Consider the following 24,441-nt stretch of genomic DNA (forward strand, 5'->3'; position numbering starts at 1 on the left):
TGAATACAAACTCCACTTGTTTATTGATGAGCTGCAACCAGACTTGGAGCGCCAAGCTGGGCTGCTGCCACGAAGCCGCTGCCTTCTGACGCTCCTCCACTCAGTCTGTCCATTGCAGCTTCTCCGTCTTCATTGTAGAGGACTGAAAAGAAACAAAGCAAGAATCAAGAGGACACCGCTTCCCTCAGCATTCTACAAGCCCCTTCGTGTCTGACAGACAGAGACCCTGAGAACAAAAAGAGCACGTCTGTGCTCGCCAGGGACTCAGCTCTGCATGGGCAGCGGCAGCTCTCAGAGAAGCCTTCTTCATTTCCTCTCTCCTCTCTTTCTGTTGTCATCATCATCTGGCTGTAGAGCAAGGAAAGAGAAATTCATTTTGTCAACAGCAAAACTGCGGAAACATGGGTACCATGAAAACAGGCCAGGAAGCCTCTCAGGGAAGGGGGTTTCTAGTGGGACGTGGAGTTAATGGGAAAAGAGGGGGTCAGGCATTCTGGCATGGTCCTGGTTAAGGACATGGACTGGGTAGCCTTCAACTCTTTTATCTTCTCTGTCCAGAGAAGGAAAAGCAAAGCAAACCCTAAGCATACTCCATGCGCTTGATAAAGGAAGTGCCTCACCATGGCTGCTACAACAGCATCTTCTTACCTCTTGGCTTTGAGGCCCAGGACCGCTCAGTCGGCACTGGGGCAGGCCCAGGATGTGCTGCTGGAGCTGGCACACTGCCTCTGCTCTGATGTGGGCTCTGGGCCTTTGCCACACTGCGCTCCACCTTCGAGTGTTACTTGGCAGGCCACAGCTCTGCTTTTTGCTCCTCTTCCTCCTCTCCCTTGTGCTTTCTTGCAGCCACGGTCCTGCAGAAGGAGTGGTTGTCAACTGTGGGGGAATGTCGTCCCCCTGTCCTGGGACCTGCTGTTCCAGGAAGCCCTCCAGCCTGGAGAGCAGCTTTCATGTAGATCTTGCCATTTGGCTCAGCACCTCTCCCTGTTAGAACCAAGAAAGGGGAAGCTGCAAGATTTAACGAGTCCAGCACTACCTTCAGGCTGCAAACTAGCACAGAATCACAGAATCAGATGGGTTGGAAGGGACATCCAGAGATCATCGAGACCAACCCCCCAGCTGGGCCACGATACAAGGACATCTCATCTCCAGTGTTGACTGCAATGGATCTTAGGCTCTTGGGTGAACTGTGGGTTTGCATTTCCAGTCCTGGACAGGAAAGGTCACTGTCAACCCCTCCAACTGCAAGACCTCAAGCAACATGCAATGACAACAGTCCCAGGAAAGGACAGACAGCAAGCCTAACTAGAAAGACAGGACCCAGAACCCAGATGCCTGCTGTGTGTCTGCAGCTCTCTTCACAGCTGGGCCACACTCCACACCAGTGCCCTGCCTTCCTGCAAGGCCACGCTTCACTGCAAGCCTGTTTGCTTCAGCTTCTGGCAGAAAGGAAACAAGAAAGACGTGAAGAGCATCTCTTGGGAGGAAGATCTGAGCACAGCCAACCACAAACTTCTGCTCCTCAAACGTACTTTCTGCCATTTGCCTTCCTGCTGCTACAGCGGAGTGCCATTTCTGCAGCCAGCACACATCTGCAGCGTCCTTCCTTCTCTCCTCCAGCACACACACCCCTTCATGCAGCCCTAGATAGAGGCAGCTACCCACATCTAAGCTCACAACAGCTTCTGACCTGGCGAGGCTTTACATTTCAACCCTTGGCAGCTGCGGCCACCTGGCTGTACTTCAGGGGCTCCACCTTCCTATGGACTGAAAAATGCCACGGACAGTGTTGATGATACGGTTGCTGTTCCACAGCTGCTTCCCTAGAACTGCTTCTAAGGGACATCAACCAGAACAGACCCACGTTTGGACGGGCTCCTCCTCCGAGGAGGTCTGCTTCTGAGAAGGGAGGTGGTGGCCCTGTTTGCACCATCCATAAAGGCATCAGAGCTTTAATCCCCCCTCCAACCTGGCAAGGACTCCCTGCGGGACTTGAGGTGGTGCATAGCTATGAGGTTGCTGGCCAGGTGAAACACTGGCCACTGCTGAGTCACGATCCCATTTGCAGTCCTGATTTCTTTGGAGATGATGTCAAAGGAGCCGAAGGTGGGAATTCAGACTCCCTGCAAGTGAAAGAGAAATGAGGCGTGGAAGGGTTATGGGCTGGCTGGAGGAAGAGCTGGAGTTGATCCAGCGTAGGGACAGAGCTTAGGAGCCCTCTCCCACTGTTCAGAGTCACAAGCCAGGGCACAGGAAAGGCTTTGGGAAGGGGCTGCACAGTCATCTCCTTCTTCTCGCCCTCCCAAATGCAGCACAGCAGGCAGGACAGAAACAGCCCCATGGGATCCAGAGGCTTCCAGAGACCTGGATGGGCCCTGAGATACAACACCACCAGCACAAGTGATCCTGCATTGACAGGAAGCCCGTGGGATGCCCAGAAGAGAAATGTGGGCTGAGTTTCCTGCTTGCTGTGCAAACACTGGAAGGCCAAAAGCCGGCTGTCCGGCCTGGGGATTCCTATGCAGCCTGCCCGGGGCTCAGTGCCAGGCAACAAAATGGCTGCCTGACCTGCTGGGCCTGTGAGGCCAAAAGCCGGCCAGGCAGTCGGGGGGGACCTTGCCAGGCCTGAAGCTGGTCATGCGGTTAGGGGGGCCCTGCCAGGCTAAAAGCCAGCTTTCTGCTCTGGGGGGCACTGCCAGCTCCAATGCCTGCAGGCCGGGGAAGCCCTTCCAGGCCAAAAGCCTGCAGGCCGGGGTCCCTGCCAGGCATGGATTTAGGCCCCGGGGCTGGTGATGGCCTCTCAGCCTGTGGCTTGATGCCTTGGGGCTGGTGCCGGCCTGCCTGGCTGTGCTGGGAATGCAACCTTGGTTCTGCATCACAGTTTGAACAGGACAGTTAGGAGCATGTTTTAGAAATACACAAGGTTCCACCCATGCAGTGGTTATTCCTGTGCCTGTGTTCCAAAGCCCAGGCTCCATGAAGGTCAGCACTGTTTTGGTGTTGACCTTGATTGGAACAGAGTTGGATCGTAGGAGGCAGTGTGATCCCACAGAGATGGCACTGAGCAGGAGGAGGAAGAAACCTGTTTGTGAATGGCCAGGTTGAGCCAAACACAGCATGTCGTGTGGTGTTGCAGAAGCACGGAATGGTTGATGTTGGAATGGAGATCTGGGCCCATCTGGTCCAGGCCCTGCTGCAACAGGGCCAGCAGAATTGGTGCCCAGGAACACATCCGATGGGTTTGGAGATCTCCCAGAGGAAACCCCACAGCCTCTCTGGGTCTCTGTGCCAGTGCTGCAGCACTTACACAGTGCAGGAGCGCTCCTGATGTTTGGTGGCAACCTCTGGTCCTGCCACTTGGCTCCACTGGATGCTCCACTCAGCCCCTTCTCTCAGGCTTTTGTCATAGAAGAGTTCTCTTTGGGTCCTGTGGGTTCCTGCCCCTGACAGACTGTGGGAACAGACCACCCCCGTGGCCCCACCCTGGCAATTTGTCACTTGCCAAGGACAGAGGGGACAAAGAGGCAGAGGTAGGGGCAGGTGATAAGGAGGGCAGAAACAGCCCCATCCCTGTCCCCTTGTCTGTAGCGGCAAGTGCTGGCCGTGGTGTGTAGAGCCCCAGAGGGAACCTTAGAGGCCATAGCTTGTAGGCAAAGCAGAAGCGTATGGTGCATAGCTTACGGGGCAAAGCTGTGGGGGTTATGGGACAGAGCATCAAGGGCAGTGGTGGTTCTATCGGACACAGCCAAAAAAGGAGGCTTAGAGGCCTTAAGAGCCCTGTAGAGCCTAAAGTCCTTGAAGCTTAAGGGTAGGCTTGGAGCCGAGGTACTAAAGGGCTGGACTGGAAGCACTGAGGTTTTGAGGGCCTGATGCACAGAGGGAGGCCAAAAAAGAGACCACGAGTCCATGAGCATTGACGGCACAAAGGAAGGCTTAGAGCTGTAATGGAGAACACACCTGGAGGCACAGATGCCTGCAAGCTGTCCTAGTGGCATAGGGGGAGGCCTAAAGGCTTAGAGGTTGCCCAGGATGCTTAGAGGCCTTAAGGTAAAACAGCCTGGAGGGAGGCCCAGAGCCTGGCCAAGAGGCCTTGCAGCTTAGTAGTCTTGAGGCCAAAGGGAGGCATGGAGGCCAAGCAAGAGAAAGCCTAGAAGAGCAGAGGCCAAGAGGAGCTGGGGGTTGTACTTGTACCTCGAGGTCTGGACACCTACAGCCCAAGAAGCCTGAAGGCCTTGAAGCTGGACTAGAGGTCTTGAGACAGAGAGGCCAAGAGAGCCACAGGGTGGCCCAGGGGCACTCAGGCACCAAAGAAGGTGCAGGGGTGTATGGACATAGACACCTATGGGAGGGCTTAGAGACGTGGAGGTGCAGAGGAAGGCTGAGATGGCTAGAGGACTAGAGGCCTCTCTCCTGGCCTGCAGGCCAGGTCTAGTACTCTCTCTCACTGGCATTCATGGTCTCTCAGCCTCTTAAAAAGCTTCTTGTTCCATAGGTCTCCTTTAACCCCTTGGATACTAGGCGTAGGCCCTCAGGGCCACCACACAGGCCTGTAGGAATTAGGCCTCAAGGCCGCTGATGATCCACTCCTCTTTGATGGCTGACCAGAGGTGACGGCTGATGAGAGGTTTTGCCCAGGAGAAGGGGGCAGGGCGGCCTATCTGGGCCCAGTGCCCAGCAACAGCCTCCTGCTGCAGTTCCCTGCAGGACGCTGGTGACTGTCACAGGCTCTGCTGCAGAACACAGACATCAGGACGCTAAGTGCTGGCTTCAGTTTCACTCTTTATTTCCTCTCTCCCTTTGAGCATCCTCTATGACCATAACTGACCGGTCCTGACTGCACAGCACTTCCCATTCACACACACAACTCCATCAGTAAGAAACAAAACAAGAGAGAAAGTACCAATCTGAACAGCCAGCAGGACCTGGCTAAGCTCTGCTGTGTGATCTACCCCTGGATCTGAGGGGTCACTGTCGGGAAGTGCCCGCTGTGACAGAAGCCAGCCACCAGGGACATCCCTACATCCAGCACATCAGCATCAATGGAGCCAAGGATGGGAGCTGGAGATCCTTCCGCAGAAGGCCACCTGATCCCAGAGCAGCCATTGCAATGTGCTCTGCAGCTCTGTCAAATACAGCCAGTGGAGGTCAACAGACACAACTTGAGCATGGGGCCAGGGGGTTGGGGAACACAAGCAGTGCCCTCCAGGCATGCAGCAGGGCTGCTGGCTGCTCATGGCAGTGCCATGGGGTTTCCAAAGCACAGTTTCCACACTTTTCCAGGGTGGGATGGGACTTTCAGTCCATTTCCCCATTGGGATTCTCTCCCTTGCAGGTGATGCTGATGAAGTCCCCGGAGCCCCGGGCGGCACGTGGCTCAAACCAAGAGCTGCAGGTGTCGGCAGCGTCAGCTACGACTTCTTCCTGCTTGGGGTGCAAGGCCGAGAAGGCGTGGAGGGCTGCAGGCCAGCCAGGAGATGTCACAGCACGGATGGAATCATCCGGAGCCTGTGTGCTGTCACAATGCGCTGCCATGACATCGCCGGGCCCTCCCCAAGGACAGCCGGCCACTGGCTCCAGGAGCCTCATTTGTGAGCTGTGCAGCCCGCAGCCGCTCGCCGTGCCCTGTGCCTGAGAGCAGCCCCAGCAGCAGACCAGCTCAGCCTCATCGCGCTCGTCCTCCAAGGCTCAGAGAGGTGAGGGAGAGCTCCTGCACACTTCAGGCTGCAGAGCCCAGCTTGGCTCTGCTGTGTGTGAGGGGCATGTAGCACGAGACTGGCAGGACTGGCAGTGAGCAGGAGAAATTGCTGCCGGCCCTTCCGGCTCAGGAACTCCCGTCAGTAACTGCTCTGCTCTTGCCTTTATGTTTGGAGAACATGTCTAACAACATGGATGGAGCCTGGGTGGGGACCTGGAGACCCCATCGCCCACGTGGCCTCATCTCGGCCCAGTTCCCCAGCCCCGGGCCCAAATACTCCATCCCGGGGACAACAGGTACAGCGACCATCCCCAGGGCGTGAGGCGCATTGGGGACATCACGGGGCAGAGCAGCTCCCCAGCCTTGCCCCGTTCTGGCAGAGCCTCCTGGCTCTCTGGCACAGCTGCAAGCCAGGCCTGGCCGAGGAAGGCCAGTGCTGCTGGCGCTGCTCCTTGTGACCCAAGGGGCCAAAGGAGCTGGAAACATGCAGCTGCACAGGGGTGTGCTCTCTTCTGCTTTTCCTCCTAGGTTACGTGGGCCACAGCCCCACCAAAAACCGTGCCCCCGCGTACACCTTTAGAGGGACCAAACGGCCTGCGGCAGGGAGCTGCGGGCCAGGTCCCTGCTACTTTGTGGAGCCGGCCATCACCAGGAATGGCAAGTACGTGGTTCCAGGCGCCCACCTCCAAGGACGACCCACCACCAAGACCACCGTCACCCCCGGACCGAGTGAGTACCACTGCTGCAGTGTCCCCACGTGCTGCAGTGTCCCCGCGTGCTGCCTGTGTCCCCCAGCAATTGTGCAGCTCTTCAGAGGACTCTTTCTGGCTGCAGAAGGAGACCAGCCCTTCACAGCTTTCTTCCTCTTCTCCTCCGCCCCAGGTGACTACCGCACCGAAGCAGCCAACAGGCACGTCTTCAAGTGCCCACCGGTGCAGTCCATGGCCTTCCGGCGGGAGCCCCTCCGCACAGACCGCCCTCCAGGTACGTGACCCTGGCAAAGGCAGACCCTTCAGCCTGAGCATCCTCCAGGGACGGGCTGCTGCTCAGAGGGGCAACACGTCCCTCCTGCTCCCACCAGCGGGCTGTGCAGGCTGCCCCTCGCTGCTGCTTCCATCTCCTCCATCCCCTCACGCACACACTCTCTGCTGCTCCTCCTGCAGGTCCTGGCACTTACACACTGCCCAGGCTGATGGGGCCCAACACAGCCTACACATCGGCCAGCCCCTGCTACTCCATCAGGGGAAGGAGCCAGCGCGGTCGCTTTGACGAGGACCTTGCCAAGGTGAGCTCTGCTGCTCCTCTCTTCCATGTTAGCGTCCAAAACCAGGCTCCTCTCCCTGTGCCACAGGGGCTTCCAGCCCTGCTGCAGCTTTGCTTAATGCAGCCTTCCAGGGAAAGAGAGAGCCTTGAATGTGACCCCAGCCCCGTGTGGCCATGACTCTCTTGCAGACTCCAGGTCCTGCGGCGCTCCCCAGAGTGGCCGTGGATGTGTACAAGAAAAGGGTGCCCGCATACACCATGGCAGCCCGACCAAAACATGGAGAGGGTAAAGCAGTGAAGCCTGGGCCGGCAGACTACAACGTAGGCCAGGTAAGGCAGCTGCTCAGCTCTTCCCCTCTGCTTCACAAGCACAGCCTTCACGCCTCTCCCCCCTCCTCTGAGGCTTCCCCACATCTCCCTTGCAGAGAGCGAGGGCAGCAAAGAAGGGCCCTTGCTGATCTGCCTTTCCTTTCTGCCCTTCCAGGTGACGCTGATCAAGCCCCAGGCACCTGCCTCCACTTTTGGGATCCGGCATTCCCTCTACACAACCCCCCTCATTGTGGAATAAGACAGCACAGTCTGGAAGGTTGTGGGGAGGGAGAAGGGAGAGTAGCCAACATCCCGTCTCCTTCTGATCCCATTTCCCTTCATCCAGTTGGGCTTTTGCCCGTTATACTATTAGATGTTAGTGTTAGGAGTAAGTCATTAATAAATTAATTAAAAACCTTATGTAGGCCTTCTTGTTACTCCTTTTTCCTCACTGCTACACACAGGAATGAGCTGCCGCTCCCTGAAGCCTTTCTAACATCAGCGCATTGGAAAACGCTGATGCTTTATCAGTCATTTGCATTACTGAGGGATTCTGTGTGGTCACAGGGGATCTCTGGGATCCCTATGCGTCTCTATGGTGTCCTTATCAGTCTCTATCAGGTCGCTAGTGTGGCTCTGTGAGGTGATATGGGATCCCTATGGGCCTCTTTGGGTTGATAATGGGTTCTCTAAGGGTCTCTTTGGGATCCCTAAGGGTCTCTATGGGGTGATATGGGAACCCTATGGGTCATTATGGGGTTCCTAAGGGGCAATATGGGGTCCCTGTGGGGTCAATCGGGGCTCTCTGGGGCTCTATGGGGTCACAAGAGGTCTTCATGGGTCCCTAAGGGGCTCTTTGGGGTAATATAGTGCTCTACGGAGCTCACTGGGGTCCCTGAGGGGCTCTCTGGAGTCCCTGTAAGTCTCTTTGGAGTCTGCATGAGGCTCTATTGGATGATATGGGGTGATATGTGGTCCCTATGGGGCTCTTTGGGGTTTCTGAGGGGCTCTTTGGGGATTGTTGGCACCCTATGGGGGTCTGCAAAGTGAGAAAACGCTGATGCTTTATCAGTCATTTGCATTACTGAGGTCTGCCACGTGCTGAAGTAAGGAATGAAGGGAGCAAACAGCAAAGGGAGGCGGCTGTGGGCAGTGCAGCCCTTCCAGCACCATCAGGTAGATGTGAGTGAGTTGCCTGGGGCTGAGCAACTTAAAAACCTGCTGGTGATCATCTGCCAGCTTACAGGATGGCCAGCAGCATTTCCTGTACCCGTGACAGCTCCTGGCTTGGCCATAAAGACATTCCTGGAACAAAGGTTGGAGGGAAAATAATGAAACACCGAGGCAAAAAGAGAATAAAAAGCAAAGGACGGCAACAAAGATAGAGAAAGCAATGTTTGGGTTGGAAGAGATCTGGAAGATCACACGGTTCCAACCCCCCTGCAGTAGGCAGGGACACCTCCCTCTACACCAGGGTGCTCCAAGTCCCACCCAGCCCGGCTTTGTGCACATAAAGACAAGCCATGTCTGCCCCCTGAAACCTGTAACAGTCACTCAAGGGGACACACAGCACCTCTCATCATTTCATTACTCTGCAGACAAGGTTTAACAGCAGAGCACTGACCCACAACCAGCAAAGCATCTTCCAGGTCTCCAGACCTCCCAGATTTAATGCTGTCTGTTATGTCCTTGATAGAAATGCCTCTGTACACATCCAAAACTAGGAGGAAGTGTCCACGGTAGAGAGTCAGAGAGATCCAAAGGGCCATTTGGCAAGAACAAGCTCCTCACATGCTGCAAGAACATTCTATCGTTCCTGCAGCACTGCCAGATATATCAGGACCGTCCCACTAAAATAATTCATTTCCATTGCTAACAGTCCTGCTAATTGGCCTACCACAGCTGGTACCATTTTCAAGACCTTATACTTCATGCTGGCAGATGAATTTCTCAGCTCCTCTCCCCCCTGTCCCAATGGTGGGCACACTCCTCAATCTCTGCTTTTCACGCTAGAGCACAGCAAATTGTACTTAGGTTTCTGAAGTCCCTTCCAGTCTCAGAAGGGAATGAAACAGACCGAAGGGAATGGATTCAATGGGGCTCTTGCTAAGACACCTGCTGACCCAGAAGAGCTTGCACTTACTCAACACCTATGAAGCTCCTATAAAAGCATCACACACAAATAAGGAAGGGAAGAAAAACCCAGGACGCTGTGGAGGGGTCCTACCTCTGAGCAGGTGATGCCTGTTCCATGTACAGAGGACGGACATAAATTGTACCTCATCTATTCCCCACTTCCTCTCCCCTGCTTCGTACAGGCACTTATAGACATTATGGATGGCAAAGTAAGGCTCGTGGAGAAGCCTGGGTATACACAAGGTCTTTAATTCATTGGTGGTAGAGAACTGCTGGCCTGTACGTGTCCAGATCATGGATATTTTCCAACAAGCACCATCCAGGCATGGCAACTCACAGCTGAAATGTCATTGCCCCTGCCAAGTAACTTGCCTGCCTAGAGACGTCTCATTAGAGACTCGTAAACAAGAGCAGAACCTATTTATTCCCATTTCACAGGTTGGCTTCTCTTCACCACACATCACATGCACAAGAACACATTGCTCTTGCAAGGAAGCACGTTCCTACACACCACAGCATCCTGCTGAGCAAGGGCATCATCCACATACATTCCCTCATCTCTGTTACCCTGCAAAGGTTCAAGGACACAAGACACAGCTCAGCACAGCATCTACTGGAAGCAACCCTTGAGAATTCCCCACTCAGAAACAGCTGCTGGAGATGGCTATTGGAGGCCTTCAAAGGGAATACTAGCTCACAAACACAGTGACGCATCTCAAATGTGCTTTGGGCTTCCTTCTGAAACGAGCAGCAACCCACTTTACTGGGACACTGAGAAAAGAGCCCCTGGCATTCATGCACACCCAGAGTCAGAATCCCCTCCCTGCACAAGATGGGTTTGAGGAGCAGGCCATGAGACACATCGGGTGAGAAAAAGCCAGCCTGGAGCTCCTCACCGCTGAGCACAGAGCTGCACCCACAAGAAGATTCAACCCCTTCTCCCCTCGCCTTGGCTCACTTGGCCAGAACTTCAGCAATTACAAAAGGAAGATTTGCAAACCTTCACAGCCCTCCTCACTTTGTGCACATCAGACATGGCGGTGGGAGTCATCATCCCCACCATCACCCTCTCAAAATTCCCACTCAGCAACGTCAAGTCACCAATCAAATCCTAGAAAGCCAAGAGAGGAGGAAGGAGGTGGCAGAAGGTGCAGCCTTCCAGGACAGACAGAACTGAGCTGTTCCCCACTTCTCTTTAGGCTCTAGCCCTCCTTGCATCAACAACTGCTCTGAACTGAACAAGAACAAAACAACCTTGGTCAAGGAAATTCTCCGCCGACCTTTCTCTCACGGAGATTGGGTCCTTTTTCACTTTTCACCCCAGTGACACAACCGCCTTCACACATCTCTGTAGACCTTTTAGGTGATCGGAACTTGCTGACGTTGGGAAGCATTTAGTTTGGTCAAGATGTCAATGATGATCTCTTCATCCGTGCCTGCAAGAAACAAATGGAAGCCAGTCAGGCTGCTTGCACAAGAATCAGAAGTGCCCTCTGGTCTTGTGCCGCCTCCAGTCCCCTGCACAGCCAGTTCTCAACAGCCCCAGGACTACATCCATGCACACAAAGCTGCCAGGACACACTCCACCAGAGGAGCTGTATTTCAGGACATAGGAAAGGCAGTTGTCTTTCCACTTCCCAACTATTTTTAGGGCAGCTGTGCAGCAGAGCAATGCAAGCAGCTGCGCTTCCCTGGAACGAACCACCAGAGCAGCCATTCCCAGTGCTGGGGAAAAAAACAAGAAATAAAGTTGACCTGTGGAGGGAGATCAACTTAGCAGAGCCCTTCATGGCCTTCCTGAGTGCTGTGCTTCTTGCTCAGTGCTGAAGCTCGAGATCCCCTTGATTGTTGCCTAAGGCCACAAGAAAAGGATTTAGCAAAGGCAGACTTGCGCCCATGCACACAGAGAGTTGAATTTAAACAAAAAAATGCACATAACAGATGTAGAATGTAGAAATCCATACTTTATGTGGATAAAACCTCAGGATAACATCCATTTACTTACACGCTACTATTGTTAAATAATCCTAGTCAAGTCTACTTTACAAGGAAGTGTGCAACAAGCAGAACATCACGTTGAGTTCACGTTCCTCAAGGTGCAAATCGCAGCTATTCCTGCCCAAAACCTTCTGTTTCTTCAATTGCAAATAACAGCTTTTCCTTCAGCTGCTCATAATTCTTATAGGGTGGAAGGTCCAAGTGACTGAAACTGAAAACAGAGAAACCTTCAGTATTGAACAACAGTTTAAACCACCAAGAAATCCATTAGGAACGCAGGCGTATGAATTGTTTCGTTCAGAGGGATAACTGCATTTGTACAACTGGATTTGTCTAAAACAGCTGTATCTTGACGTGCATTTATCTGTGAAAGTGAGAATTAACGCACAACAAGCACCCGAGCAGCGATAACTTTCCAGAACTGGCAGCGTATTTAGTAACAAGTCTCACCTTATCTCTTCTGTATCTGAGAGTTAAAATCTGAGCATCTTCACAAAGCACCAGCATAACTGAGAAACTGAGCAGAAGCTACATTTTAACCAGCCAAGAGGGTGCGTGAATGTGGCTATTTATTTGCATTGCCAAGATCGGGTGTGGTGATAATGAAAGATCAATCCCAAACTCTTTAGCAAAAAGTACTGTTTATTACTTCATGTTTTAGTGGTGTGCAAATCCATGGCATTTACAATGGAATCAGCTCCACAACAAAACTGCTTTTCAGAAGTTCAGCTATTTCTCAGCAGAGCTTACTGCCATAACCCAGTGCTTTGCTTTCACACAGTCTCAGACACTTCCATATCACACCCACTTCCTAAAATCTCAAAGTAGATTGCCATCCGTAAGAACAGAACCACAGCAGAGTTTGATCCTTCGTACTTACCAGGTGGGACTTCCAGGTAACCAGTTTTCCTTCCCAACTTTCTCAATGCAAAATTTCTGGGGTCTGTTGCTCCCTGTACAAAAATCAAACAAGGAATTCTTAGGTCTAACTGCCCGTGTAGACCAGTAGGTAATAGATGACAACAGAGCGTGAAAGGCTTGAAGAGAAAACAAGACTATAACTACTTGCAGAGCACAGAGACATCTGTCTCTCACTACATCCCTCTGAAGAAATCCACGTAGTGAAATGCATAAATATGAAGCGGTTTTCAAAGAAATTCAACCACTGAATGACATCGTTGGTTTGGTACTGGAAGGAATCTCTGGAGTTTACCTAGTCCTGCCACTCTGATCAAGCAGGGATACCCAGAGCAGGCTGCCCTGCCAGGACCACGTCCAAACCATGGATCAAGTCGCTGATGCAAGGCGTGTTCACATTGCCTCCCTCCCTTTTTCTGTCACAGCTCTACCAATATGCAAGACTCAGAAAAAGGATTCCATATCAATTCATTAAAAAATACCCTTAAACACACACCTTGGTCCTTATTAACAAAAAAAAAAGGAATAAACATGAGCATAAAATGGATTAAAGAGGGCTCGTTACCCGTGAGGTCAGCAAATCCTGCCACTGGTAATCTGCACGTTCCAGTAACGAACTGTAGGAGTCTCATTCTCTTCTCGTTCTCTATTTCTTTCACAAACTGAAAGATAATAATTAACACTGATGTCAAGTTTAATATTGAGACGTTCACTTCCCCATCACCCCTAGGACAGCTGGATTAGCAGTTATCAGTTACATTTACACGCTACGTAGCTGTTGAGTAATTCTGACTGTTGCTCACTAAGCTGTTTGTCATGGTTTAATAATGTAATTTTGCTCTCAGTATTCCACATCATAACATCATATAAAGCATGGATAATTTTACTGAATGTGCAGCTTACAGAAGAAGACTACATCTCCCAGAGAACAACACGACAGGTCACGGCCCCTGTCACAGACGCAGGTGGATTTTTAGTTTAGTTTAAACTGTGACACTGCCCCACAACTTCCAACTCCTGCCCCACAAGTGCCCCCTCCCCTCGACATCATCCACCTCCTGCCCCACAAGTGCCACCTCCCACCCAACAAGTGCCACCTCCCGCCCCACAAGTGCAACCTTCTGCCTCACAAGTGCCACATACTGCCCCACAAGTGCCCACTCCTGCCCACATGTGCCACCTCCTGCCCCACAACAGCCATCTCCTGCCCCACAAGTGCCACTTCCTGCCCCACAAGAGCAACTTCCTGCCCCACAAGTGCCACCTCCTCCCCACAACTGCCACCTCCTGCCCCACTACAACCATCTCCCGCCCAACAAGTGCCACCTCCTGCCCCACAAGTGCCACCTCCCGCCCCGCAACTTTCACCTCCTGCCTCACTAGTGCCAAATCCCGCCCCACATTTGCCTCTTAATACCCCACAACTTCCACCTCCTGCCCCACAACTTCCACCTCCTGCCCCGCAAGTGCCACCACGTGCCCCACAAGTGCCACCACCTGCCCGACAAGTTCCACCTCCTACCCCACTTCATCCTCCTGCCGCACAACTTCCAACTCCCTCCCGACAAGTACGAACTCCTGACCCACAACTGCCACCTCCTGCCCCACAACTTCCACCTCATGCCCCAAAACATCCATCTCCCGCACCACAACTACCAACTCCTGCCCAACAAGTGCCATCTTCATCCCCACTAGTGCCAACTCCCGACTCACAAGTGCCACCTCGTGCCCCACAAATTCCACCTGCTGCCCCACAAGTGACACCTCCTGCCCCACAAGTGCCACCACATGCCCCACAAGTTCCACTTCCTGCCCCACAAGCGCCACCTCGTGCCACACAACTTCCACCTCGTGCCCCAAAACTGCTACCATCTGTCCCACAAGTGCCACCTCCTGCCCCACAAATGCCACATACTGCCCCACATGGGCCACCTCCTGCCCCACAACTTCCAACTCCCTCCCGACAACTACCAACTCCTGCCCCACAAGTGCCACCTCCTGCCCCACAACTTCATCCTCCTGCCCCACAAGTTCCACCTCCTGCCCCACAACTTCCACCTCCTGCCCCACAAGTGCCACTTCCCGACCAAGAAGTGCCACATCCTTCCCCAAAACAACCACCTCCCGCCCCACAAGTGCCACTTCCTGCCCCACAAGTGCCACCTCCCGCCACACTAGTGCTAACTCCAACCCCACAAGTGCCACCTCCTGCCCCACAAGAGCCAACTCCTGCCCCACAAGTGCCACCTCCTGCCCCACACTGCCACATCCTATCCCACAAGTGCCACCTCCCGCCCAACAAGTGCCACCTCCCGCTTCACAAGTGCCACATACTGCCTCACAAGTGTCACCTCCTGCCAAACAAGTGCCACCTCCTGCCCCACAAGAGCCACATCCTGCCCCACAACTTCCACCTCCTGCCCCAAAACATCCATCTCCCGCACCACAACTACCAACTCCTCCCCCACAAGTGCCACCTCCTGCCCACAAATTCCACCTCCCGCCCCACAACTTCCACCTCCTGTCCCACTTGTGTCAACCTCCGACCCACAAGTGCCACCTCGTGCCCCACAAGTGCCATCTCCCACCCCAAAAGTGCCACCTTCCACCCAACAAGTGCCACATCCTGACCCACAACAACCATGTCCCATCCCAGAAGTGCCACCTCCAGCACAAGTGTCACCTCCTGCCCCATAACTTCCACCTCCTGCGCCACAACTTCCCCCTCCTACCCCTCGAGTGCCCCCTCCCCCCCACATCACCATCCTCCTGCCCCACTGGTGCCACTTCCTGCCCCACAAGTGCCACCTCCCGCCCCATAAGTGCCACCTCCCGCCCCATAAGTGCCACCTCCCGCCCCACAAGAGTCACCTCCTGCCCCACAAGTGACACATCCTGCCCCACAGCATCCACCTCCCATTCCACAAGTGCCACCTCCAGCACCACATGTACCACATCCTGCCCCACAATGCCATCTCCTGCCCCACAAGTGCCATCTGGTGCCCCAAAAGTGCCACCTCCTTCCCCACATGTGCCAACTCCTGCCCCAGAATTTCCACCTCCCGCCCCACAAGTGCCAACTCCTCCACCACAACTGCCACCTCCTGTCCCACAAGTGCCACCTCCCACCCCACAAGTGCCACTTCCCGCCCAACAAGTGCCACATCCTGACCCACAACAACCACCTCCCACCTCACAAGTGCCACCTCCTGCCCCACAAGTGCCACATCCCGTTTCACAAGTGCCACCTCTTCCCCCACATCATCCACCTCCTGCCCCACAAGTGCCACCTCCCGCCCCACATGTGCCAGCTCCTACTCCACAACTTCCATCTCCTGCCCCACAAGTGCCACCTTTGGCACCACAAGTGCCACCTCCCGCCCCACATGTCCCAGCTCCTACCCCACAACTTCCACCTCCTGACCCACAAGTGCCAGGATGTTCCAACTGCTCCCAGCGGTCTCCGCTTTGCTCGGACATTCCGCGGAGGCGTCCGGTGATTTCAGCCGCGGCGGCTCGAGTGCCCCGGCACGGTCCAACCGCTCCATGGCAAGCTCCAATCAGCTCAGACGTTCCGCGGCCGCGTCGGGGCTCTAAGCCGTGACGGCTCGATGACTCCAGCACGGTCCAACCTCTTTCTCCAAGCTACGCTCGGCTCGGACGTTCCGCAGCGGCGTCTGGAGGTCTCAGCCGCGGCGGATCGAGTGCGCGGGCACGGTCCAACCTTTCCCGGCAGTCTCCGTTCAGGTCGGACGTTCCGCGGCGGCGTCTGGGGGTATAAGCCGCGATGGCTCGAGTGCGCCAGCACGGTCCAACCTCTCCCGGCGGGCTCCGCTCGGTTCAGACATTCTGCGGCGGCGTCTGGTGGTCTCAGCCGAAGAGGCTCCAGTGCGCCGGCACGGTCCAACCGCTCCCGGCGGGCTCCGTTAAGCTCAGACATTCCACGGCGGCGTCTGGTGGTCTCAGCCGCAGCTGACATGTGCCGCCTCCCGCCCCACAAGTGCCACCTCCCGCCCCACAACATCCACATCCTGACACACAAGTTACATCTCCAGCCCCACAAGTGACACCCCCAGCCCAACAAGTTCTACCTCCTGTCCCACATGTGCCATCTCCTGCCTCACAACATCCACGTCCCACCTTACAAGTGCCACCTCCTGCCCCACAATTGCAATTTCCTGCCCCACAAGTGCCACCTCCTGCCTGACTAGTGTCAACTCAAACCCACAAGTGCCACCTCCTGCCCCACAATTCCCATTTCCTGCCCAACAAGTGCCACCTCCTGCCCCACAAGTGCCACAACTTCCACCTCCCACCCAAAAAGTGCTACCTCCTGCCCCACAACTTCAACCTCCTGCCCCACAAGTGGCACCTCCTGCCCCACAAGCGCCACCTCCTGCCCCACAAGTGCCTCCTCCTGCCCCACAACTGCCACCTGATGCCCAACAAGTTCCACCTCTCGCCCTACAAGTGCCACCTCCTGCCCCACAAGTGCCACCTCCTGCCCCACAAGTGCCATTTTCTGCCCCACAAGTTCCACCTCCAGCCCCATTAGTTCCACATCCTGCCCCACAAGTGCCACCTCCTGCCCCACAAGTGCCATCTCCCGCACGAAAAGTGCCACCTCCTCCCCAAAATTGACACCTCCTGCTCCTAAAGTTCCACCTCCTGCCCGACAAGTGCCACCTCCTTCCCCACAACTTCAACCTCCTTCCCAACAACTTCCACCTCCTACCCCACATGTGCCACCTTCTGCCCCACAACTTCGACCTCCTGCTTCACAAGTGCCACTTCCAGCACCACAAGAGCCTCCTCCTGCCACACAACTTCGAACTTCTGCCCCTCAGTTGCCAACTCCTGCCCCACAAGTGCCACCTCCTGCCCCAAAAATTCCACCTCCTGCCCCACAAGTGACACAACTTCCACCTCCCACCCCAAAACTGCCACCTCCTGCCCCACAATTGCCACTTCCTGCCACACAAGTGCCACCTCCTGCCCCACAACTTCCACCTCCTGCCCAAAAAGTGCCACCTAGTGACCCACATCTTTCTCCTCCCAACCCACAACTTCCACCTCCCACCCCAAAGTGCCACATCCTGCCCTACAGGTGCCATTTCTTGCCCCACTACTTCCACCTCTTGCCACACAATTTCCACCTCCTTCCCCACAAGTTCCACCTCCTGACCCACAAATGCCACCTCCCACCCCACAAGTGCCAACTCCTGCCTCACAAGTGCCACATCCTGCCCAACAAGGGCATTGAGGGCCAATGGGGGACTTTGGGGGGCTATGTGGGCCTCCAATGGCCACTGGGGGAGAGATGGGGTCAGTGGGGGGCAATGAGGTGCAATGGGGGGCAATGGGGTTTAATGCATGCAATGGGGGGCATTGGGGAGCTATGGGGGCAATGGGGGGCATTATGGGGCAATTGGAGGCAATGGGGGCAATGGGTTGCAATGGGGGGCAATGAGGGGCAATAAGGGGCTGTAAGGGGGGCAATGGGAGGGAATGGGGGGCAATGGGGGGTAATGGGGGCAATAAGGGGCAATAGGGAGCACCAGGGGGGCTGCAAAATCCAACATGGATGAATGGACGTCAATGGGGGCTGTAATGGCCAATGGGGGGGAAATAGGGGCAATGGGGGGCTGGCAGAAGAGTAATGAGGGGCAATGGGGAGCAATGAGATACAATGGGGGGCAATGGTAGGGAATGGGGGGCTGGTATGGGGGTAATTGGGGGTAATGAGGGGGCAATAAGGGGCAATGGGGGGTAATGGGGGCAATGAGGGGCAACACAGGGACACAGTGGGGAGTCAGGCGGGTAATGGGGGGTAATGGGAAGGAATGGGGAGCAATAGGGGGCAGGCAGGGGGGCAATAAGGGGCAATGGGGGGCAATAAGGGGCTGTAAGGGTGGCAATGAGGGGCAATGGGGGGCAATAAGTGGCTGTTGGGGGGCAATGGGAGGCAATGGGGGAGTAATGGGTAGCAATGGGGGGCAATGGGGGGTAATGGGGGGCAATGAGATACAATGGGGGGCAATGGGGGGCAGTGGGGGGTAATAGGGGGGTAATGCGGGGGTAATAAGGGGCTGTAAGGGGGCAAAAACAGGTTGTTAGGGGGTAATGGGGGGCAACAAGGGGCAATAAGGGGCTGTAAGGGGGGCAGTGAGGGGCAATGGGAGGGAATGGGGGGCAATAAGGGGTTGTTGGGGGCAATGAGGGGCAGTGGTGGGGAATGCGATATAATGGGGGGTAATGAGGGGCAATGAGATACAATGGGGGGCAATATGGGGTAATGGGAGGGAATGGGGGGCAATGGGGGGCATGAAGGGGCTATGGGGGGGGGATGAGGGGCAATGGGGGGCAATGGGGGACAATGGGGGGTAATGGGGGGCAATGAGATACAATGGGGGGCTATAGGGGGGAGTGGAGGGGTAATGGGGGGCAATGAAATACAATGGGGGGCTATGGGGGGGAATGGGGTTCTGTTAGGGGGCAATGGAAGAGAATGGGGGACTTTTAAGGGGCTGATAAGGGGCTGTTAAGGCGCAATAAGGGGCTGTTGGGGGGCAATGAGGGGCAATGGGGGGCTGTAAGGGGGCAATGGGGGGCAATGTGGAACAATAGGAGGGAATGGGGAGCAATAAGGGGCTGTAAGGGGGGCAATGGGAGGGTAATAAGGAGCAATGGGGAGCAATAATGTGCTGTTAGGGGGCAATAAGGGGCTGTAAGGGGAGCAATGGGGGGCAATGGGAGGGAATGGGGGGACAATGGGGGGCAATAAGGGGCTCTTGGGGGGAGTCAGGGGGGCAATGGAGAGCAAGGGGGTGTATTAGGGGGGTAATAAGTGGCTATGGGGGGGATGAGGGGTAATGGGGGGCAATGGGGACCTCCAATGGCCGATGGGGGGCTGTCAGTGGGGCAATGGGGGGCTGGTAGGCAGCGACAGAGGGACAGGGGGAGTCAGGGGGGCAATGGAGAAGAAGGAGCGGGCGAGGAGACGTGGCTTCTCCTTCTGGATGCAGTGAGTATCCCCTCATTGCTCTTTGCCAACAGCAGCCGGGTTCCCATCAATGTGCTGATGGCCTGGACCCCTCTGCAGCCCCTTTGGCACCATATGGGGCTGTGCTGCCATGGGGCAGGGACGCCTCATTCCCGACCCTCTTTCAGCCCACAGGACCATCTGCCTCATCTTCGTCTGCCTCCAGCTGCTGCTCATTGCTGTGCTGGGCTCTCCTGTGCTCCTGCCCCCAGGCACAGCAGTGGGGCAGTGCTGGCAGGCGGCTGAGTGCCACCACGTTGGACTTGCTGGAAATCAGTCTGGACTGTCATCGGGAGTCGCTGTCAAACAACAAACCTCTGATGGCCCATCAGACTGAAGATCCGCACCCGACAGCAGGACGTGGATGGATCTACCAGCGCTGAACCGCCTCGCTTTGCTGCCTCTCTGTCCCTCCTTCCCTGTCTTCTGTCTCTACTCTTGGTCTTCTCTCATTCTATGGCTCATCAGAGCAGCCATGGCCTATAAGAACGGCCTCTAATTGTAATTAGCCCATATTAACCCATTAGCCAATGTTACCCCCAATTGGTTGTTGTTAGTTGTTAAGAAATCCCTCAATAAAATCCATATCTATTATTCCCCTCAGTTTGGAGGTTGGGACCCTTTGCTTTGGAGATGGGGGAAGATTCCCCCCTTGAAAAGCACAGAGTGAGAGCAGACGTAGATAGGAAGAGAGATGGGATGGGCAGCATCCATTCTGCACTCAGATGCTGCTTGGTCTGCATGCTTCTCTTCTGCTTTCATATGAAGTTCATACATGAAGTTTACAGATGAAGTTTATAGATGAAGGCTGCAGCAAAGTGTCTCTGCTATGGAGCCCTGGAGGGGGATAGAGATGGAAAACGGGGAAGAAATGGCAACTAAAAGCAGAACCCTGATGCCAAATGGGTCAGCAAAGTGTATAATCCCCCCTGTGGCGCAAGTGGTAGAAGTGCCGCTCTGCTGCATAGGAGGCTCGAATCCCGGGGGGTTGGACTCGATGATCTCTAAGGTCCCTTCCAACTCGCACGAGACTATGATACTATGATACTATGATAACCCCAAGGAATAAAAGGGCGAACCCCTTTCAAAGGCCTGAACCCAAGGACCAAAGATTGAAGCCCTTTTAGATGCACCCCAATGCCCAGTGGTGCATCCCTGTCACCAAACCCTGAGCCCCAGGGCTGGTAGTTGTAGCTTTAAGGCCCCTTCCAGCAGTGTATGGGGAGAGCAGCTTCAGGGAAGCCAAGGCTGCAGTGGGTAAGGGATGTGAAGGGAAAAAGGGGGACAAAAAGGCTCTTGATGGGTTCTCTGCTCTCTGACTTGGCTGTCTGGGATGGGGAGCAGAGCAAACCCCCACGATTCAAGAGGAAACAGAGTCCTGCTGTTCCACCTGCAGCACCACGAGTCCATGGGGCCGGATGGGATCCATCCATGAGTGCTGGGGGAGGTGACAGCTGAGGCTGCTGGTGTCTGTTGGTCTGCACTGACATCAGCAAAACTTCCACACCATCCGCCATGGGTTTCTCCTGAGGAAGCTGCAGCCCATTTGGGGGCACTTACAGGATCATTTGACGGTTATTTGGGGGGATTTCGGGTCATTTGGGGTCATTGGCATGCATTGGTGCACTCTGAGCTGGGTGAGGAACTGACTGGAGGATGGGCCCAGACAGTGGTGGTTGAATGGAGCAAGAGCCAGCCAGCAAACAGCCATCAGATAACAGCAAGTGGGGGCATGGATTGATCTGCTATGGGGTAGTGAGGGTCTTATTGCTCCCTATAACCCCAAAAGGGAGGCTGTGGTGAGCTGGGGGTCGGTCATTGGGAGGACACTGGGGTGATGTCGGGAGTGATGCTGTTGGGGTGACGTTGGGGTGACGTAGGGATGACATTGGAATGACATGGGGGTGGTATTGGGGTGACATTGGGGCTGTGCTTGGCATGCTGGGGTGATGGTGTTGGGGTGACATTGGGGTGACATTGGGGTGGTATTGGGGCTGTGTTGGGGTGACGTGGTGACATTGGGGCTGTGTTGGGGTGACGCTGGGGTGATGGTGTTGGGGTGACATTGGGGTGACACTGGTGTGATGCTGTTGGGATAACGCTGGAGTAATGTTGGGGAGCGATGTTAGGAGTGACGTTGGGGTATCACTGGGGTTGCTATCAGGGAGGGAGGGATGCTTTTGTTGCTGGGGGGCGACGCTTGGGGGGTCAAGTTGGGGTTATGTTGGGGTTATGTTGGGTAATTCTGCTCCCCCCGACCCCAACCGCACCGAGCGGCCCTGAGCCCCCCCCCCCACCTGCAGCAGCAGCAGCGCCAGGACATGGAGGCGATGAGGGGGGGTCGCGTCGTCGGGCTCCAAACGGAGGCAAAGCCGTAACCCCCCCCCCGGGGCTCCCCATCGTGCCAAAGCCCTCCCGTAACCGCGGGGATCCCGGGGGGCACCGAAAGGCGAGGGGAGCGGCGGGGGGGGGGTCGGGCAGGCGATGGAGGTGGAAAGGAGGGGGGACAGAGCGGAGGCTGAGAGCCGACCCCCCCCCTTCCGTGCTTATCCGATGGGGGGGAAGGCGGAGCGGGGGGGCGGCCAAGACGGTGCCCAACTTGGGGGGACCCAAAGCGGTCGTTAAAGCGGCGTGAAGCGCAGCCCGGTCGCCGACGTCGATGTCCCCCCCCCCCGACGCTGTGTGGGCTTAACGGAGGAGCTCCGTGGGGCAGCAGGGGGGCGGCAGCGCTCAGCACCCCCTGCCCCCCCCTCCACTCTCCGTCCCCCCCCCGGCTCCGGGCGGCCAAACGCCGCAGGTAGCGGCTGCACGCTTTGGGCCGGGGGGGGCCGGGCGCCCGAGCCAATACTCTCAGGTACCCCCGCAGCCCCCCCTCGTTTCGGGGGGGGGGCGCCCCCAGCACCCCCTGCCTCAAAGCGGCGCCCAGAGCCCCCGCCCAACCCCCCGCCCCCCCCGCGGCCTCTAAGATCTGGGGGGCGGAATGGGGGCAGCGCAGCAGCAAAGAGGTGGCGGCTGCGACCAACTCGACGGGGGGGGTCCCGCTGCCCCCCAAGTGTTTAGATAAGGCCACCAGAGCCCGGCAGAAAACACCAGGAGGAGCCCCCCGAGCTGCCAAGCCAACCACCAAAGCCCGGAGCCAACAGCTGCCCCGCTGCCCTTCATCCCACCCCCCGGAACAAGCAGCGGCCGCCAGCTCTAAGTGGGGCAGGAGAAGCTCGGGGGGGTCGGAGAACGTGGGGAAGAGGCTGGCGGCCAAATGGGGGGGTAAGGGGGGCGAGGGGGGGGTCCCGAGGCAGAGGAGGAAGAAGAGGCGCAGGGAGGGGGGCAGAGCTGGGTGCTGGGCTAAGGAAGCCAAGCGGTGTTGGAAGGAGGCAGGGATGGGGCAAAGACCCCCCCGGGACCCCCAGAGGGCGGCGTGGAGCAACGCCGGCTCCGCAGTGGGCAGCAGTTGGGTTAGAATAGGGGAAGAGCTCGGGGGGGGCTTCTCGGAGCCCCCAGCACCCACAGCAGCTGGGCCTGGGCTGCGGGGGTCAGGAGGAAGGAGTGGGCAAGGAGGTGGTGTGGAAGGGGGGGGATGGGATCCACCGAGGGGCTGCTATGGGGGTCCCCCCTGGGATCCTGAGATGCTCCATCATTGGGAGCCCTGGAAGTGGTGCCATGGGGGGGGTCCTTGTGATCTGGATCCCACAGTGCTTTGCCAGGGGGACCCTTGGGATCCAGCAGTGCTTTGCCAGGGGGACCCTTGGGATCCAGCAGTGCTTTGCCAGGGGGACCCTTGGGATCCAGCAGTGCGATGCGGAGCGGATCCCCAGCATCCAGTGATGTGACAACACTGGGACCCCCGGGGTCTGTAAGGGCTGCATGGCAGGGAGGTGCATTAGAAGGGGAAGGGGTGCACTGGGATCCAGAGGAGCTCAGCCCCACGGTGACACGAAGCTGCCTAGGGCTGTTGGGACCCAGTGGATCATAGTGTGAGGCTGGGCCGGGATCTGGCAGCAGGTTGTGGAAGGAGCCACCTGCAGACATAGGAGATGCTCCAGGATCTGGTCCAGCAGCACGGCAGGATTCAACAGGATCTGATGACAAAGAAAAGAGATGGGGGTGAGATCCTCCATCCATACTAAGATCCCCTGGATTCCCCCCCCCCAGCCCCTCCTCCCCAGCCCTATAATGGGATTCCAATGGATCCCTTGATCCCTTCCAGTACCAAGGTGATGATCCCTGGGATCCCATCACCCCAAATTCAGCCCCCAGACACTCCCCATTACCAATGCAGAGCGCCCCCCCCCCCCCCCCCCAATAAGATTAATCCCCAATCCCACCACGGGATGCCCTGCATCCCCTTCCCGCCCCCCCCACCCCATCATGGGATTCCCATGGATCCTTTCCATTACCAACGTGAGGATCCCTGGGGTCCCATCACCCAAACTACGTCCCCAGACCCTCCCCAGTAACAATGCAGAGCCCCCCCCCCCCCCCATAAGGTTCTTCCCCCCCCCACCCCCCCAAAGCTTCTCACCTTCCACCAGCAGCAGCACCAGGGGCTGAATGGCAGAGGCTACAGCCAAGCGACCCAGCAGGGACCTCCGAGCCCCACAAGGCAACATCCTGGGGGGGTCCCCCGGCCCCCGGCCCCTCAGCAGCTCCCGCAGACACTCAGCTGCTGCCGCCGGGGCCCCCCCCTGCTTCACCCCCTCGGCTTCCTGCAGCAGGAGGGTCACAAAGGGGGCAACGACACCCACGGACCCCCCCGTGCCGGTGGCCAATAGGACGGTGACGGTGGCCAGAAGGAGCAGAGCCCGGGGGTTGTGATAAAATGTTTGCTCATTAAGACCGGGATGTGGTAGCATTGTGGTGGAGTGCTTGTTCATTAGGACCGGGATGTGATGGTGGAATATGGAGGCCACAAGGGTTGCAGAACACTCTAATTTTATGGGTAGATTGTGTACTCTGCATAGTTACAGGCAAAGCGCGCCCCGATGGATACAAAGTTTCACGGAAGGACCAACCAAGGAACGACACACCAAGTGGCACGATCACGACCGACCAATTAAAGGACAATACGCTCGGGATGGACAAT

General features: G+C 56.3%; 2 protein-coding genes across 13 annotated transcripts in view; both read right to left on the bottom strand.

Moving 5' to 3' along the window:
* On the bottom strand, positions 1-24,435 carry LOC146752181 (uncharacterized). Of its 11 annotated transcripts, XR_014940891.1 has the most exons (6): positions 15,748-16,054; positions 12,885-12,981; positions 12,282-12,354; positions 11,409-11,612; positions 11,159-11,255; positions 9,637-10,839 (listed from the first exon to the last, which is right to left on the bottom strand). XR_014940891.1 is itself a non-coding variant. In XM_085532880.1 (3 exons), the coding sequence occupies exons 1-3, from the start codon at positions 24,230-24,232 to the stop codon at positions 10,763-10,765; spliced, it is 489 nt and encodes a 162-aa protein (XP_085389006.1). In that variant the 5' UTR covers positions 24,233-24,423; the 3' UTR covers positions 9,637-10,762. The 11 variants fall into 11 exon arrangements, 3 of the variants coding, with proteins under 3 accessions (XP_085389006.1, XP_085389005.1, XP_085389004.1); XR_014940885.1 differs by lacking the exons at positions 11,159-11,255; positions 11,409-11,612; positions 12,282-12,354; positions 12,885-12,981; positions 15,748-16,054 and adding exons at positions 1-348; positions 649-854; positions 23,378-23,437; positions 23,881-24,425 and having other exon boundaries at positions 10,684-10,839; XR_014940890.1 differs by lacking the exon at positions 11,159-11,255 and having other exon boundaries at positions 15,748-16,050.
* Positions 1-24,441, bottom strand: part of LOC146752165 (uncharacterized) — a 187,561-nt gene that overhangs the window by 147,413 nt on the left and 15,707 nt on the right. The window lies entirely within an intron of this gene.

The sequence above is a fragment of the Coturnix japonica genome, unplaced genomic scaffold, assembly GCF_054131305.1.
Source record: "Coturnix japonica strain WE unplaced genomic scaffold, WE-NBRP24 Scf050, whole genome shotgun sequence".
NCBI classification, from domain to species: Eukaryota; Metazoa; Chordata; class Aves; order Galliformes; family Phasianidae; genus Coturnix; species Coturnix japonica.

Bases quoted from the DNA above. Each gene is read 5' to 3' on its own strand.
- LOC146752181 (XM_085532878.1), bottom strand. From the start codon at position 24,232: ATGAACAAGCACTCCACCACAATGCTACCACATCCCGGTCTTAATGAG. The intron at 23,438-23,880 runs GTGAGAAGCTTT...CTTTGTCATCAG, and splicing joins GGTGCTGCTGCTGGTGGAAG to ATCCTGTTGAATCCTGCCGT.